General features: G+C 42.3%; 1 protein-coding gene across 4 annotated transcripts in view; it reads right to left on the reverse strand.

The window, feature by feature from the left end:
• Positions 1-18,272, reverse strand: part of stard13a (StAR-related lipid transfer (START) domain containing 13a) — a 50,721-nt gene that overhangs the window by 21,691 nt on the left and 10,758 nt on the right. For all 4 annotated transcript variants that reach the window (XM_046410641.1, XM_046410639.1, XM_046410640.1 and 1 more), the window contains one exon: positions 16,116-16,146. In XM_046410641.1, coding sequence (XP_046266597.1) covers positions 16,116-16,146 — 31 coding nt within the window. The remainder of the gene's footprint in view (positions 1-16,115; positions 16,147-18,272) is intronic.

Raw genomic sequence — 18,272 nt, forward strand, 5'->3', positions numbered from 1 at the left:
ATACTACATGATTGTATAATGTATGTTAATTTGTGAAATTCTTTCATATCTTTTTATTTACACATTGTATATTCCATGACCTCATGTTTTTTTTTTTGTTTTTTTCCCCCTTTTGTGTAATGTACACTAATGCTTCATGAATAAAAAGTAAAAAAAAAAAAAATCAGTTTTAGTAAGGAAAGCTAATGTCTGAAACGTGTGAGTCAGTAACAGAGCTGGTGGATAAACGTATGGAATGCAGTGAAGGAGGAGGGAAGCTCCTACTTTGACCTAGTTTGGCAGGAGAGTGATTTGCCAGGGCTAGAGGATATAGGGGGTCATTTTAATTCATTTTAGGGAGGTAATAGGCAGGGGGTCTAAGTGGGATGCGAAGCACACGGGAAAAGTAGGTCAGAGCAAGGTCGATTTGGGGTCAGCAGTTACACAGTAAAGGGGCATTACTGTACAGCACAACAGGTCACTTGCTGCTAGAGATGTTGGACTCAACAGTATGACATCCCAGACATTAATTCATAGTCAAAGAAAGTCTGTGATCTTGTGAAATCTAAAATCTATGATTTGATTTGATTAGACTGCCCTCTAGAGGCAACATTTCTCATTGAAAAATGGGACTAAATTGGTTTAATTACTTGTCATGTCAGCCTGTGTAAAGTGACAAAAGAAAATGCACCTGAAACACCACATACAGCGCAGGACAAACCCTCTGAATGCTGCAGAGAACAGAAAGCTGACGCAGCAACATGTTAGTGGGCTAAATAGATATGTGTAAATGGATTGGCACAGGACGGGGCTGTAGTAAGCAGCCAGTAACACAATATCCATCGCTCTGTCTCAGTTACAGCTGGCCAAGACTGGACAGAAAATATACTAAAGTGGAGATGGAAAAATCTGCTGCAGATGTATGGCAGTAAAGATGACTCACACATGGATGTCAGGACCAAAACCTTTACCTTTACTGCAAGACATCAAATACAGTATATATATACATATAAATATATTCCTGAATACAAATCCCCAACATAATGTGATACTCAGAAGAAAATGCTTGGACTAAACATCTATGAGAGACAATGTTGTTTACCAATCACAAGAGCAGAAGTGAAAGAAACTGGCAACACCAAAAGATAAATCAGAGAAAAAGATGCAGGTCTCATTTTTTTTTTGTTTTTTTTTTAAAAAAGCCCTTTGGGAGGCTTTACTATAACCAGCCTGAGCTCCAGGGTTCAGGCTGTGACAGTCAAAGCCCAGTTGCCTTTAATCTTTAACCAACAAACCTAGAAGCAGCCAAGGCACCCCCCCCCCCATTCCTGAGTAACTAAGGCTGCACAAGGGCTCAAAAAAGATAAAAAGAAACATGTGAAATGTGAACAAACTAAACTAAACCAACCATTAAACTGACCTGTTAAAATGCAGATACAGCAGCCTGTACAGGAAGACTGGCTTATTGACACCAGTTCCTCCAGGCGAAACATGAGAACATTTATCGTGTTGTTAAAGGCTTTAACCAAAGATAAAACCTAAATTTGTTGATACAGCCTTGAGATGATCTGTGAAAGCACTCACAGCTACTTGGGTATTTTCAGCACAAGAGGGCGAGGTGGCAAACTGAAAAAATGAGAATGATGACAAGTTAGAAAGAGATGACTCGAAGTGAAGTTTAAGCTCATTTCCCTGCGTTTATGTTTTACGACAAACCAATGCAAACACACACAAACACACACCAACGCTCACACTGAAGCAACTAAAACCCACAAATCCCACACGCAACGGGAGATCCGACCCCCACCAGTAACCTAAAAATCTGTGGGATTACAGCCAAATCCAGGTGCTATTATGCACTCTCTGTTTTCACACACGCACGCAAACGTACAGATGACTGAATGGAAACCATATACACAATCGAATTCACTTAAACATCCAGCCACGCTTGAATTAAGTCGCTCAGTTTCAGTGTTCAGTGTGTTTTCTACATTTGCTCTCACCTTTCTTGATGTAACCGAGTTCGTTTTGTTAATCTTAAGCTTCATGTAACAAAAACAAGCAAATTTACAGTCCTAATTCAGAGAGTAGCAAATGCGCTGCTAAATACCTGTGTAACAGAGAAGCCAGATGTGCGCATTCTAAAGATTCCCCATCTCGAAAATCTGATCCAGACAGATGTGAACTGTGTGCCTGGTGAGTTGATGGGTTAAGCAGTGGGGGTAAAGGAGGGGTGGTGGAGGAGGAGGGGCTGGGAGTTTTAGGGGTGGTGGTGGTGGGGAGTTTGGGAACGACTCTGGCCTCCAAATTGGGGGAAAGAGGATTACCGGGGGCAGCAGGTGTTCCCAGATACTCCACTCTTTATTGTGCACAAAAGCAAAACAACATTCATCATAGTTAGCAATTACCCATCATGCAACGCTGCAAATGATATTCAACAAAGCCTTGGCAGACTCTTGATGGTCATCCATGTCATTTATCACTGCTATCCACTTGAAAACGTCTGGCAGGCACGATGGGTTTGCGGCCTGTGGTGGGTTGTGGGGTCGAGTGTGGGAATGTTCGTCGTTTAATTCGCTTAAGAGGCAGACATCTCGGTAATTACATTAAAAAGAGGAGACAGATTCATCTCCGCATCTCTCTTTCTCTCCCTCCCTCCTGGTCTTCCCTTACTTTTCTCCCTTCCCCTCCCTTCTTTGACGCACAGTTGAGAGAGAGAGAGAGAGAGAGAGAGAGAGAGAGAGAGATCCTGCTTTGCGCATCCAGGCCGCTGTAAATATAGAGCAAACCGACTGAGCCTCCAACAACTTGGTGCATTGGCGCGCACACAGAATATCTGACGCTATGCTGCTATTAAATCCAAAATATTACCCCCCCCCTGCCCTCCTTTCACTTTCTCAAAAAAGGAGAGCAAATCATCCTCCTGATTGGGACGACAAATACTGAGCGGTTGGCATGTGAACCCCCACCCCACCACCACCACCGGACTCCTGTCCACAGCACATGCCTGCGCTGTTTTGAGCACTATATTTGACAATGACCTTCCCAAAATATCAAGGAGCGCGCTGCGCATGACGCTACGGGCATAACACAGAAGCTGTACGCAGCACACAGACTAAGATTAACTTTTGTTTTCGATATCGTTCGCGTGTTATTCAGCAAAGTTTGTTTTAAATGACACAATACGGGGTCATTGTGGTGTCCAACTGTGAGAAGCACAATGCAAATATGAATCAGTGCAGCCAAACATCCATTTTCAGAACACTAATTTAATATTAAAAAATAAAATAGGCTGTCTTAGTGTGGCAGTTTCTGACTCGTGCTGCTATTATGTACACTGACTGATGCATGTATTCTAGCCCTAAACAGCATTCCTCACGCTAACATAAGTTTCACTTCCGCTGGTTTTTGGCTCTCTGACCTGCCAGCCGTCTCTCTCGGACATTCCTCCACAGCAGATCCCAAGCCTTGGACGTGGAGTCCCGTAGCTGCTCGCTGATCGACCGCCGCAGCTGTAGCTTGGCAGACCTTCGCTGGGTTGTCATTGCGGTGGTGGAGCTGGGCGCATCCCCCCCACCCACCCACCCTGACTATCAGAAAAACCAGCGGTCCGTCAACAACCCGTTATTCCTCAATCCCGTTATTCCAGCGTGAACCCCCCGGCTGCTGCCGCGTCTGGCTGCCGCAATGGTCGTCACCGCTTCACCTGGTGTTAAAGCTCCTGCCGCGCTGCGTCACCTTCCTGCACCACCGGAGCCGGATGAGGTTCTAGTAGCGGGATTTGGACCCCCTAAAGATAAACTGGATTGATTCATCCAGCATTTCTGCTCTCCGCAGCCCACTGCCCGATTTATCTACAGTCGCTGGTAGGGAGAAGGTGCAGTCATGTCTCAGCATAACTTCTGCATGTGAGCCTGGACTTCTGACATGGCGAGCCAGATGTGAGAGGTGGATTTGTGTGGTTAGACCCCCTCTCTCTCTCTCTCTCTCTCTCCCTCTCCCTCTCTCTTTCCCTCTCTCTCTCACACACACGCACACACACCAAATCTACATGTGCTTCAAGACGCAAACCCACCCACCCACTCACCCAAACAAGGATCTCTTTCAATCCCCTTGATACTAATAACACACAGTCATTCCATACACACACAGAGAGACAGACAAAGTTGCAACTGAGTTTTCCGTAGCATCTCTGCTCATTCAGTGTGACCTTACAGGGCAGCTGTACAAACTGCTCTATCAGACATGTGGGGCGTCTTTAGTGACTGGCGCCATAATTTTCCTTATTTTCCCCATTAACCACCCTTCATTTCCAATTTCATTTTCTCATGTTTCACATCTTGGCGAACAAATACGAGGACAAACACCCAGCACATTTTACCATCAAAATCAGCTACCAGTAAACAAAATACACACAGTTTATAATGACAGGAAACCAAGATCAGCAGCAAATCTTTGTATTTAAGAGGCAAGACACAGTAAATGTTTGTTGTTTTAAATTGTAGCAGCACTTGAAATGCCTTTCCATGATGTCAATGTGGTATAAATGAGAAAAACACAACAAAATGGACAAAGGAATCCAAGGCATGTTTTCCTTTAACTGCACAAGATGGCTTCACAGCATGAGTGACTGAATATGTGCTTGACTAACTGACATAAAGAGGGGTGAACTCAACCCCCACCTGAAGTGAAAGTGGACAAACATCAACCGTCTGAGCTGCCACTCTTTGTGAGTCATTCACATTCCCCCCCTCTGACAGGTCGAGAGTTTTGGAAATCTCATTCTGAACTCTCAGTTACTCCCATGTTATCCCAGGAATGCCAGACAGAGTGACCAGACCAGCCAGGATGCTCCTCAGCTGCCGTCCGCCTGACACCATCGGATGTCCTGTTTGTGGTGTTGAATTGCAGGTCGGCACGGATCCACGAGCAGGGACCTGATTCGACATTTCAGCCTGTCGAAACGCGCTGGACATCCCCAACGGTCAGCAGAATCCTGCGCTTATCTGGACACCGAATACCACTTTACTGAGTGACTTTCATAAATGAGGCTATCACTCATCATAATCACTTTGGGGTGGGAAAAGTTAAGCCCAAAATGTGACTTCTCCAGTTGGATTTTGTTTCCAATGAAATATACAGCTAACACGTTGAAGAGGAAGGTTACTGTGGCTGGAGATCATGGCCCTACTTTCTCCGCCTTGTCCTGCTAATGACAGTACAGCTTTGGAGGGAGCTGGTGATTTATATTCCTGCTGAGACCAGGGTGAGACTCATGGCTGGCACTGGCAGCCAGCAGTGATGAGAGAGGAAGTGGTTTAAAATGGTGAGCAGTAAGTAGCTTAGAGGAGAAGGAATTAAAGGAGGGAAGGAGCTGAGGGGACAGTCGATCGACAAGACCAGCAGCGTGTAGAAGAGCCGGCGTGGGACGAAGACGAAGCAAGAAAACATGTTAAATGATGCACTTCATGGAATAAAACGTGATGAAATTTCCTTTTCTGTTTACATTTCGATAATGAGATTCACAAGCATTTTATCGGCAGATAGAGGATGAAAGTCACACGGTATGTGTCTTTCACAAATAATTACACTCAACTGGTAAAAATGAAAGGGACTGGGATTAATGGGACAGTATTTTTGGTGTTTCACAGAGTCACACTGCGAAACAAGTTGAGGAGGAAATTTTGCAGTTACTTGTTGTTGATGCATAATACAGAGGCAATCATGGCCGCGAGCAAAAGGGCTTTTCTGCTTTTAATTTCTGACATATGGTACTTTCAATATATCACATGCGTGCAAGGATAACATGTGCACAACAACCTCGTGACAATCTTTCATCTCCTGATGATATTAAACATCAGATACAAAGCTGCAACTCACGGCTACTTTGATAATCAATTCATCAGCCTATTATTAGCCCAATTAATCAGTAAATAAAAATAGTGATAAACACCCAGAGCATCTTCAAAAGTCTTACTCTGTCCAACCAAAACCTGACATTATGTTTAGTATGACATGAAACAAAATAAAGCAGCAAATCCTCATGAGTCAGAATCTCAAACTGTTTTGCTTTAAAAAGTGCCTTAAAAGATGAACTGCTTCTTCATTAATATTCTTCCTCTGTTTATCGACTAAATCAATTAACTGATATGATGAAGTATTAGACATATTTTAAATATCTTCTCAAGGCTAAGCTTTCTTCCTTAGCTAACTGCTGATTTGAGGATAACAAACAGAGGCAAGCAGCAGGGACAGTTGAATCAGCTCTATTCGTGAGTCTGGATACCCAGCTGGCAGTAGAAACCACAGCATATGCAGGCGTGTAGCATTGATCTGCTAGCGATGACGCCAGGGATCCTTTAAAGCAAGATACAGGCACAGGATGCTGGGGTGCAGGCTTACATTTTGTGTGGGAGAGCGCCAATCATGTTGAAGAAGGAGAAAGCAGACAGGAGAGGATGTGATGAGCCACTGCAGAAAGTCAGAGTTGGAGAAAAGAGATGCTGAAAAAAGACGATGAGCACATGCGATGTGTATAGGAATGTGTGGGATTGAAGGGTGTACAGGAACACGCTGAACCATCAAATGTCTCGTCGGGGAAGACACGAACCAGGACGTTATTTTGAAGGTCCAATGTTTCATTTATGTCAGTGAGCTTCCTGCAGGTTGTCGCTAAACAGAAGAGCCAAAAATTTGTTTCCCTGGTGGCTCAGATATTCAGGCAGAAGACCAGATGGCAGACGCTTCCATTCAAGGCACAAGGAAGCCATGAAAATGGCGTCAATCATATGCTACAACCTTGACAAGCTATAAGATCTTAAACAAATGAGAACCCACGCGAGGAGATTTTGCACCCACATCGTCACCAGCACAAATGAGGGAATATCTTTTGGAAAGAATGATATTCCATCCCTCCAGCAGATTTTAGCAGACTCACAGAGGATCACTCAAGTTGTTCTCAATCAGATCAAAACCGCTTTATGGCTTGAAATCGCAAAAATCGAGACTAGTGACGTAACAGCGCTTCTACTTAGAGCTACAGGAACACTGAAAGATTAAAGTAAACGGCCATATAAGGGCCTTTCTGTCTCTTTCTATTCTGTTCATCAAAACACGGATACGACAATGAGATTCTGCTTTGAATGGCTGCGTGTTTGATATAAATGTACACTCAAAGAAGAACGAACATGTCTGTGGATTTTTATGAAACAACATCCGTCTTAAATAAAAAATAGAAATACAGTGCGTCGCACTGATTGCATGTACAGTTTTTTTTTTGACATATTGTTTGTACAACTACATGTGTGTTGTAGAAGTTATGTTACAAAAATACTGAAACACGGCGTAACATAAACCCTGAGGGTACCAGACAGACTGACGACATGACGGCGAGATTTCACGACACTCTGTGAGATATAAACACACCACGCCATGTGCACACATGACTAGCGAATGTATGTAAATAATGTTCGGCCCACACAAATACAACGCATGCACAAACTCATGTGTAAGTGGATGCACATGTACTCAGTTCACATAAACACACGTTACCTTGTGACCCGCTTTCCCGGTGCAAATGTGTGTGGGCTGCGGGATTAAGGGATTTTAGCACATTATCACAGCCACCGACAGGCACAACTGGCTTATAATCAAAATGCTCTGACACAAGGAGGAGAAGATTAAGTACCAGTGACATTTTCTGCATTTTCTTAAATCCTTTTGAACATTTTCTACTCATATATGTGTGATAAATTTACTGGGATAAGCAGAGGTGTGACTGAAAAGATGCTCTGAAAAACCATCTGGGGACAAGAGGAATAATTTAAACTTCACCAAACACAGTAACTGAATTCACATATGATCTTCAACTTATATGACTTGAGGAGTATTTTCTCAGCTTGTGAAAACTGTTCTATAATGTCATCTAGAGGGAATCTTGTTTTAGTGGCTGCTTTCATCCACAGTCCAAAACCACTTAGTTTGTATCGATGGTAAACATACATACAGTAGTTATGATCAATTCCAAAGTACTCAGAACTGCGCAGGCACAAACGTTCATTGATTATTCCACAGTTACAGCAAATTCACATTAATGCCTCAGTCCGTTCTCCTACTGAGCAGATGACATATCCACACCTGCTTAATTCCTTAAACACAGGCACTTTAAATGGCTCTTCACACGTTCCACTCTATACAAACTACCTTGTTATTCAATGGGCACCATGTTGCTCTTGACTATACCTGTCAGTCATGTCATGCAGCACTACCAATGTCGTGAAGTGAAGTCATAATTACCTCAACTGCAATATTTTACGGCAGGATAATGTAAATAAAATTATAATCTTAACACAGAACAAAAATACTAATTTCTATATGAATTCAAATTTATGATATATTTGACCCTCAAATATATCATAGCCTTACATACAAAATATATACAAAACTATATTCTTAAATGGCTCTTACACTTATTAAATGTTACAGCTTGATGGACAGTAACGGCCAGGATATCTCGGTACTTGCCTCTTCTGTTTTCATCACTCTCTTGTGAGGCTTTACAGAGGCGACATACTTAGAGAGCTCCTTCAAGGGAAAATATGAGATTATCACATGAACAGATCTCTAGCACAGCCAACAGTGACCTTCACACAAACATCAACCACGTTTTCACAAAAAGACGGGACGGTAAGCTAATTAGGAAGGAGAGTTGTTGAACAGCCATGCAGCTTTCTCACTGCGTGATAAAATCACTTGCAGCACCGTCTCTCTTTTAAGCGCTGACAGCTCATCAGTCCTCTTAGATTCTCTATTCTGATGCTCGATATTTTTGGTAAGAGACATCAGCAACCAGTTGTGCTAATGTGGGACAAAATCATATGTGACAGACTCTCAAAGAATCTGGGTAAACAATGTGGATTGTGGGTTGAGGTTGAGAGATAGAAACAGTGAGAAAGACAGAGGCCACAGGGCAGAAATTAAACACTTCTGTGGGAAAGCTACAAAACGTCCAGACACTTTGATCCAGGGTCAGTTTTGTATTTCTCCTCTGTGATGTTGAAGGCTATAATATGCGGACTGGTAAGCTGGTCCTGGCGCAGGGAGGGAGAACACCACAGAATCACTGTCTCAAAGCAGCGGCCAATCAAAACACCAACTTAACACATTCCAGGGCTCAAAGAGCCAATCCAAGCAGCACAATGGACATGTTCTGGACAAGATCAGAGATCTGATTTTCAGAACAAACACACAGCCTAGGATGGGCGTCGCCACCGAGAGAGCAATCAGATCTTGCGGCGGTTGCAGAAGTGGACAGGGCTGGTTTAGAGAGCGCTGCCATCCTCTTCAGCAGAAAAGACAGGAGGTGAAGGAGGAGGAGATGGTCGAGTAGGGGGGAGGAGGTCGAGCTCCTCTTTCTTCGTCCTGTCAGGTCATCTGAGTTTAGGTTATGTTGTCAAATAAGCACAAACAGCATGTGGTGGTCACAAAGATGCCCAAAGTTCCCCCTCCTGTCTCCAATGCAGGGAGGATTCTAATAAGACTAAGTATCAGACAGTATTATTTATTATCAATAAAGTTCATCTTATCTTACAAATCACAATCACAAATTAAAATGCGTACAAGGTTTTCTGTCACTGAGACTCTCCTGCACTGTGATGCTATGAGAGGAAGAAGTGAGTAGCTGCATATGCATACAGACTCTGGGTTAGCGAGTTCAGGCTGATCAATAATTTAACAGATCATGTGATCAAAGACTGTGACACAAGCATCTTGTGCAACCTGCTCCTCTCTCCCAGATTCCTTAAATTTGCATGTATACCCAGCAACCCTCTTTCCCTTCCTCCTCCCCCTCCTCCTCCTCCTCCTCCTCCTCCTCTCCCATCTCATTCTTCCTCCTCTTCATCCCCGACACTCTCTCTCCGGTCTCTGTCTTCTATTTTCAGCAACACTCAGTCATTCAGGCCAAGCTGCTCAGCTCACTTGACTCTTCTGTTAGAGCTAGAAATGAACGAAACCTGCCCGTACGTCACCTCAACAGCTGCTTTCTTGTAATCTTGAGGTGCGCTGCAAACAATACAAATCAGGAATCCATCATCATCTTCAAACAGGAGAAGAATACAGAAGCTAAAGCTAAATGGTCAGTAGCTGGTTACACTGAGTGTTAGCACCACCAGTCTGCTTTAAGTGGAAAACCTCCAGATTAAATGAACAGATGGCACTGTGTGACCTTGACCTAAATTCCGAGCTCATACTATCTGTTTGCAATGATCCCCAAGAGCACACACACACACACACACACACACACACACACACACCTAATCATCTTACTATGAAGCACAAAGTAGTTCCATATTTTGTTCATTTCTTCAGAAAAGCTGCAGGATTCAAATCACAACATCCACTTACATGTTCATTCATGATTGTATTCTTTACATCCACCGACCCATCATGAAATAAAAACTTATATTCATGTTGTATTCATGACGAATCCTAAAACAGAACAACTTCAATTGTATAAAGAAATTATGTCCTTTTTCATACACGAGTGCTTCAGATGCGAAAGCTTGAAAAGAAACTGTTGCTGTGTTTAGTATTCAGAGGTGATACAGCAAGCCTGACCCTCGACTCTGATACATCAGCGAGATGCTGTGATTGACGGGAGCCCCTTGCAAAAGCAAGAAGGCAGTTCAGACTCAGCAAGAGAGGAAATAAGCAGGGGAAGACAGACGACAGCGGCACTGCAGATCAGAAGAGAGATGACCCAGTGGAGAGAAAAAAATAAAAAGATGTGAAGTTATTTTTTGTTAAAAACTAAGATGTTTGATTTTCCAGTGGAAGAAGGAGAAAGTCTGAGCTTAAAAGATTCAGATTTTCCCGCCTGACATTTGACTTTAATCAACAGGCGTCACCTAAACAATTTTTTTGAAACAATTTTTTTTTTATTACTCTAGGATCCATATGCTTATCATGTGTCATCAATAAAGAACCAGCATTAAGCCCATGTGCTCATAGGGGCTTGAATCAACAGCACCAGGGTTTCTCTGTCAATATTTCTGCACCAGCCATCAAGGAATGCTACTCTGGTCAGTTCCTTCAGAAAAAAATGGGCCAGGAGGAAAGTGGGTCAGGAGCAAATTGAGTGTCTATCCCCCACACTCTCCAGTAACAACAACAACAACTTCCCTTGTCCAGCCTACGCAGAGACGTCTGTTGACATCGTCCATCTCCTATTCTGGAGACTGGATCACCTACAGCAGGAGATGGCTATCACTGCGGCGTGCCTGAGGCCGAGGGGACACAAAGCAAAAGGTCTCGGCCTAAAGACCAAGGAGGAGAGATGATACAGATGGGGAATCCAGTGCTGGGATATGGGAAGCAGACTTGGCCTGAGGTATAAAGTATGGAACCTGACGGGGAGGAGGGTAGACGCCGTATTTGGAGACAGGCGTGGGGGACTGAAAGCTGAGTGCGGAGGGCTACGGGGTGCAGACTGTGGTATGGAAGTAGCAGGACCTGAGGCAGGACCGGGGAGGGGAAACAATAGCTAATGGACACGGAGGAAACTCCACAGGTCATGAGAGTGCAGATCACACGCTGATAGGGGGCCTTGCTGCTGAGTGTCTCATTTTAAAGGCTCTTAGGAACGATACACATGTAGGGAGGTTTTTAGCTGTTAAAATAAGCATTTTAGCGGGAAAATCCTCAAGGACCAACTTGCTTCCTCGAGCCTTGTCTCTGCGCTAGTATAGGATTGCAGGACCACACGCAAAAGTGTGTACGTGTGCCTCCAAACACGCATGCCAACACAAGCACACACAAAATATACAAGCTGTAGAGTCTCATGTGCACATTAGTTGTGCTTAAAAGCTGTCAAACATACCGATGTTTTTAGTTCACCATCAAGCTATCACCACAGTGTTCACATATGCTGATTAGCTGAACATGGCTGCCATTACCTCAAAGATCAGCAGTGCGCAGTGAAATGCCAAGACAGGAGAGTAATATTTATATGTTTGTGTATATTTGCTGTAGAGCAGCAAGAGACTGAATCAGCAGCACCGAACAGCAGGTATACACAGTCATCGACTACCTGGTGAACTTTCAGCAGGTAAAATGATATCTCCAGGTGAATCCAAACATAGCTCTGTACCTGCTGGATGTCTAAACATCATCATGTCTTATTTACAAGGTGATGATATGTCAGTGTTGTGTTTACAGCTTGTTGCGCTGGTTAAAAAAAAAAAAATCAGATAATTTAAGTTTAAGTTTAAGTTATTTTGGTTTACTACAACTTTCTGTCAGTCATTTACTCACCAAGTCAAGTATATCTACAGTACTCTACAGTCAGACTGGGCAAGAAAGTCAGAAAGACAGTATTTCGGAATTATGTACAGAAGAAAAAAGAAAAAAGAAAGTAAACAATAATTCCAAACTACTTTGTTGTTAAAATCAAAAGTGATTGCCCCCGAAAAGGTGGCAATAATATTGCACAGGAAAACTGTGTGTCCACATGGGAAGTCAAAGCTGAACCAAGAGGTCGAGCTGAACAAGTCTGGGATGTAGTTTTACTGATGGCATTTGTTTTCGCTTCTTTTTTTGTTTGGCTTGCCTGCTGGTTTATTTAAAAGCCTTACAAACGACTGACTGCTCATGTTTCTTAAGCGAATAAATAAATGAATATAAATAAATATGATGACCCACACTGCTAAAGCACGACCAAAGTTGTAATAAACCCAAACGATCCTTTAAACATCTTCTTACTCAATTGTGTTTGTGTGTCTGTTCTTTACACAGGAAGAAAAAAAACATGGCACTGATGCAAAATGGGAGCACAGCAAACACTTAAAGTAAAACAACTTGGAAACAATGAAGAAAAAAAAAATCACAGTGGGGGTCCAGTTACAGTTTGAATGGGCAGAAAAGACAGCAGAAGAAGAAAGATAGAGAGATAGGAGGAAGAAACAGAAGGAGAGACCAGGATTACAGCCAAATCCACTTCCAGACTTGTTAAAGCACTGCTGCAATATTCAACACACACACACACACACACACACACACACACACACACACACACACACACCCTTACTGAGCACCAAGTTAATAAGGGACCTCCTAGCATCACAAACCTTTAATGTAAGCACACTGGTGGGTCTTCATCTCACAGTACACACACACACACGCAGACACACACCCACACACACACACAGACACCACAACAAACCACCATCGTTAAGTTATAGAGATTTATTGCAGGTTAATTGCTGAGTCAACTGCTCTCCTCTGTGTGGTGTCTTATGCATAACACAATGATTTTCACCCATACACACACACACACACACAAACAAACGGCCACGGCATTCATAGACGCATGGACAGACTGAACCCTCCGATACCTTTAACGCTTTCAGGCCAGTTAAAAGAAAATGACAAAGATGTTTTATTGAAGTGAAAACATTTGGGTCAAATATCTGCATGACTCTGCCCATAGGAAAATGTGTGTCAGAGGTCTGCAGGAGCCATAAATCAGCTCAATCCCTCCTGTCAGACATATTAAAAAACACATTACAGATATGCAAGGGACACGCTAAAAGGATTCACGGGCCATGGGTTGAGATTACCCACAGCCTCCCCGAGCGTTTTCCAATAACGTAAAGATTCTGATGGATTAAACGTTGTTTTATTTTTATAATCCGGGACTGCAGTGAAAGTGTAGAGAATTTGTGTGAGTGTGTGTTTAGTTCAGACGAAGGTCATTTGTAGCTTATCGGCAGCTCTGAGACAACGGCAGTCTTCTGAATTATGTTTGAGAGGTAACGTTTACGAGAGCAGCTCGGCAGCGTCTGAGAACGTGGAGCTGTGATCAACATCTGGAGCGTAATTGCATTCATACGCTGCGTGGAATGCACATGAAGAGTTTTATTCACACACAGTCGACTTCAGACAACAGAATCATTTATGTTTGTTTTGATGCTGCCGGAGGAATTTTAGATTTGAGTATTTCCTTTTTTTTAACATGGATAAACAGTATTCTTTGATGAAACCATTCATTTTTAATATACAGCAACGCAGAAGGCAGTGGCACAGAGTTATTTTTAATGATAATATTTTTACTGTATAGTAAGAGTCAGGCATCACTTGCATGTGGTTCCAGGTTACTTCATTTGTTGACATATAAAATGGTGCAAAATGATGTGTATGGCCTCCTTGCCATAACACAAATCTTCAAATCACAAATTTTCCAATCATCTTTATCCATTACTGTTAAGTAATTTATTAAAAGTCTCAGTACAGTTTCACTGCACATTGATATAGGTCTCCCAGTTGGATTAATACAAATGAAAGGTGAGGTCTTCTGTTTATCGGGTTATAGGATAACTAATCCTCTCAGTATCTCAGTTAACATTAGTCTGATATATCACATACAGATGATTTTTTTTTTCATCTTCAGCTGATTAAAATAATTTTCTGCTTTATCACTACTGGATCACAGTAACTTAACCAGGAGGTTGAGGAGCAAACGTAAACTCTATAAGGCACTTTCTGTCCAGAACACCACTGATATTTCAAATGAGAAATAATCACATCTAACTAACACATCAAACTAAATTGCCATTTTCTATAATCCACGCTTAGATGCTTGTCAAACATGAAGAGGCCGCTGAAATCGCTTCAGAAGTTATACTAAAATACTCCCCTGTTATTGCATAGAAATTCTTCAGCAATATTTTATTGACAATAAATCCTTTCATCTTTCCAGGGATTAAAACATTTTACTCAGTGGCTGAAGGGCAGATTCGATTTAAACCACATACCATTATTGCATGCACGCTCTCTCATACGCAGACAACAGACATTCAAGAGAGTCGAGTCACAAGGTACGTGCTGAGGGTAACTGACCCCCAGCAGAAAACACAGGTAGTTCTGCTCAAACCTCCTGGGAGGAATTCCCCGTTTATCTGGCAGAGCCCACAGTGAATGTCTGCTATGCGAGGGGAGATATGTGCATATCATATCCTGTCCCTCTGCAGCTGAGACACAGCCCACACAGGCCGACAAACACTGATTGATTAGACGGGATTTCTGTAAAAGAGCCACAGTGTTTCCTCGTATCAGAGGGGAAAAGAAACGCTCTCAAGTGAGAAAACAAACCTGAAGCACAAAACCCCAAACAATGAGACGAATCTACGCTCCTGTGTTTGTATGAAATGTTTCTGTCCTTCTCCTTCTGCACACACACACACACACACACACACACATTGTACACCATCGACAGCATCACCTCTGACCTCCCTGCAAGCCTCTGGGGCCTCATTACCCACACTGCACCTCTCCTGCGTGGACTATCATTGACAGTAATGTGACCCTGACGGTGGAGCCACATCGGAGACACCCCAACTGTTATGATTTGTACACACACACACACACACACACAGGCACGCACACAAAACACACGAAAATAAACAATCCAAATGTGAGACTTCTCCCTGGGTTGTACTTAAACTACAGTCGCCATGACGCCTGTGCATGTCAATCAAAAGGGACACACTCTGAGGATAAGAGATACGCACAGGGGTCAGAGTTGGACTCATTAATCATGTCCCCAGACTCTTGTATCGCTGTCTCTGGGAACTTGAGTCCCAGAGGAAAAGAGAGAAAAGATGAAACCAAAGTGGAAAAAAAAAAAGTATGAATACTCTTTTTGACATAGGAGATATTTTCAGCTGGAAAATCTCTGTTTTTGTTTGGTTAGAGGGATTAAGAGCTTCTGGGTGTTTTCACACACTCCAGTAATCCAAAAACTTCAAAGCCTTTATGGGTTTGTTTTATTTTGTTTTGGTTTTTTTTTGTTGTTTTTTTTGTATGAGCTCACCGATACATTTGTGTTTATGCACGTGAATATGCATGAGATGTGTATGCATACAGACAAAGCTGTATGTATGTGTGTATGAGTGTGTTATAGTAGAAACTGTATATCATTACTTCTGGGTGGTTGAGGTTTGACATACTGGCTGGGAATCCTGTGGGAGGTATTCCCAGAAGTCCGGTTTTATCCAAAAGTGGGAATGCAAACAATCCAACTGAATGGATACTTAGCACACACACACACACACACACACACACACAGACTCTTATCCTACCTGCCGATCCACCGGTCATCCTTGCAGCAGCCTGATGTAAAAAAAACAAAAGAAAAAAGAAATACACAATGAATATCAAAACAAAAGCGATTAAAATATACACAAATGCTTATGTGGATTCACGTGAACACTCTGAAGCTTTGGAGAATGTAAACTCAATATCAGCCAAAGGCAATGACTCCCTCATACAGCAGGAGCTGCTATGCTGGGAAAATGACCCAAATTCCAAATCTGGTTCAACCAAAAGCAACAGATTTCCTGAGTGTTTATCCCACACGATCATAGGAAACTACACACCAAGCCTGAGCAGGTTAGTTGTTTGAATATTAACCAGACATTTATTAAAATTACAAAAATAAAAAAAAACATGTGAAGAATGTCTTGTTTAATTGGGTGACATTTGTTTGATGAATGAGAAAAGTCCCTTTGGGAAAAGCAACTGAGATCAGAAGGCAATTAAATTAGAGGAAAACGGAAAGAATGAAAAAAGAGGACATGACAGAAAAGGTAATCAAAACAGATGATGTTACCTGAAAAAAATAACAGTGGTGGAAGAAAAAAAAAAAGAGCGAGGGGAGAAAAGAAGATTGAGCACAGTAGCAGTGAAATCCACCATAAACAAACCACGACTCAGATATTTAACAGCTAGAGTATTAACACAGGAAATGAAAGCTTAAGACTCTGATCATGAGGAGCACATTACACTCCTTAAAAAAATCCCAGAATCTACAGGAACTGACAAATGATAAGCTCCTGAATAATTTCCTAACCAGTGAAACCTTATCACCACAGACAGTGTGTCACGAACGCTGCCGCCGTCACAGGAAAACCCCACATCCCTCCAAAGGTCTTCAGGAGTCGGGATTTACCAAACGATGCACCTGCTTTATTGCAATTACGCAGGAAATTCTGTGCGATTCCTGTGGGTTTTCCTCAGGCCTCAGATTAGACACTGCAAATCACTAAACAAAAGAGTCATCATCTGCCTGTCAAGTTGTGAAAAGATAAAGGAGTATTAAAATCTGAATTTCATGTAAAGCAATGATTTACATGCTGTTTTGTGTGTGTGTGTGTGTGTGTGTGTGTGTGTGTGTGAGACAGCTCAGTAATTCTAAGCAGCAGCGGAACAAGTAGCTTAATCTATAACACACCAGAATGTATTAGTTAACTATATTTTGTATTTTTTTTTCTACAAATATTAAAATATGCTCTAAATTTAGAGCTCTGTGTGTGTGTGTGTGTGTGTGTCTGTGGCTCAGTTTGGACAGCTGTATCTTATCAGTCACAGTGAGGGGAAAATAAACCCACTCCTTAGCATCAGCCTGATCCCACAGCCCCTGCTGCTCTCTCTCTCCCTACCGACACACACACACACACTCAAAACTAATAATTCTGACACTTCAGGATCAACCACACACTGACCAAAGGCATGTATGATTATATTCTGCAGGGGTTTGCCATCTGTTGAAGAAGCAGGATAACAAACCCACACAGCGGCTCTATGAGGCCCGTGTCTACCTAAAAACTGGGATATGAATTTAAAGTTTTCAGGATTTCTTGATTATGACAGGATTAAAGCTGCAATATTTCAAAGTATATACTTTTGGTTGAATGCTGCTGATATAATGTAACCTTTAAAGTAAATATTTTCCAGATGCATCAAGCTCATTTTACCACCTGGTAACAGTAATCTGTAATAAAGATTACACAAAGGTGAGAAATTCTGAATTTCAATAAAGACAACTCTTCTGCATCCTGGTCCTAAGGTTCTCTAGCTTTTCTCATTTCCAGTGACATTTTTCTCATTTTCCCTCTCTTTATTTCCCTCCATCTGGCGGACAGTCGTGTCTGTTGAGCAGTGATGTATACATGGTGGTGGTTTTTGTTGGTGCTGCAGTGCTGACACAGAAAAAAGATGACCTTGCATGTTTCTGGATGTAGCAATGCTGTCTCATCCTTTTACTTTCACCTTATTTACACAACAGGGATCGGACAGAGGCCAAGAGAGGAGGAGGAGATGATAGAGAGATGGAGAAAAAAAAAAGAAAAGTTTTGAAAGAAACAGTCAAAAGAGAAAGTGAAGAAAACATTTGCTTTCCTGAAAAGAGTTGGGGTGAAAATTCCCAGTGGGAAGACATAAAATATAACGAAAATAAA

Source organism: Scatophagus argus, chromosome 14, assembly GCF_020382885.2.
Source record: "Scatophagus argus isolate fScaArg1 chromosome 14, fScaArg1.pri, whole genome shotgun sequence".
Lineage (NCBI taxonomy): Eukaryota > Metazoa > Chordata > Actinopteri > Scatophagidae > Scatophagus > Scatophagus argus.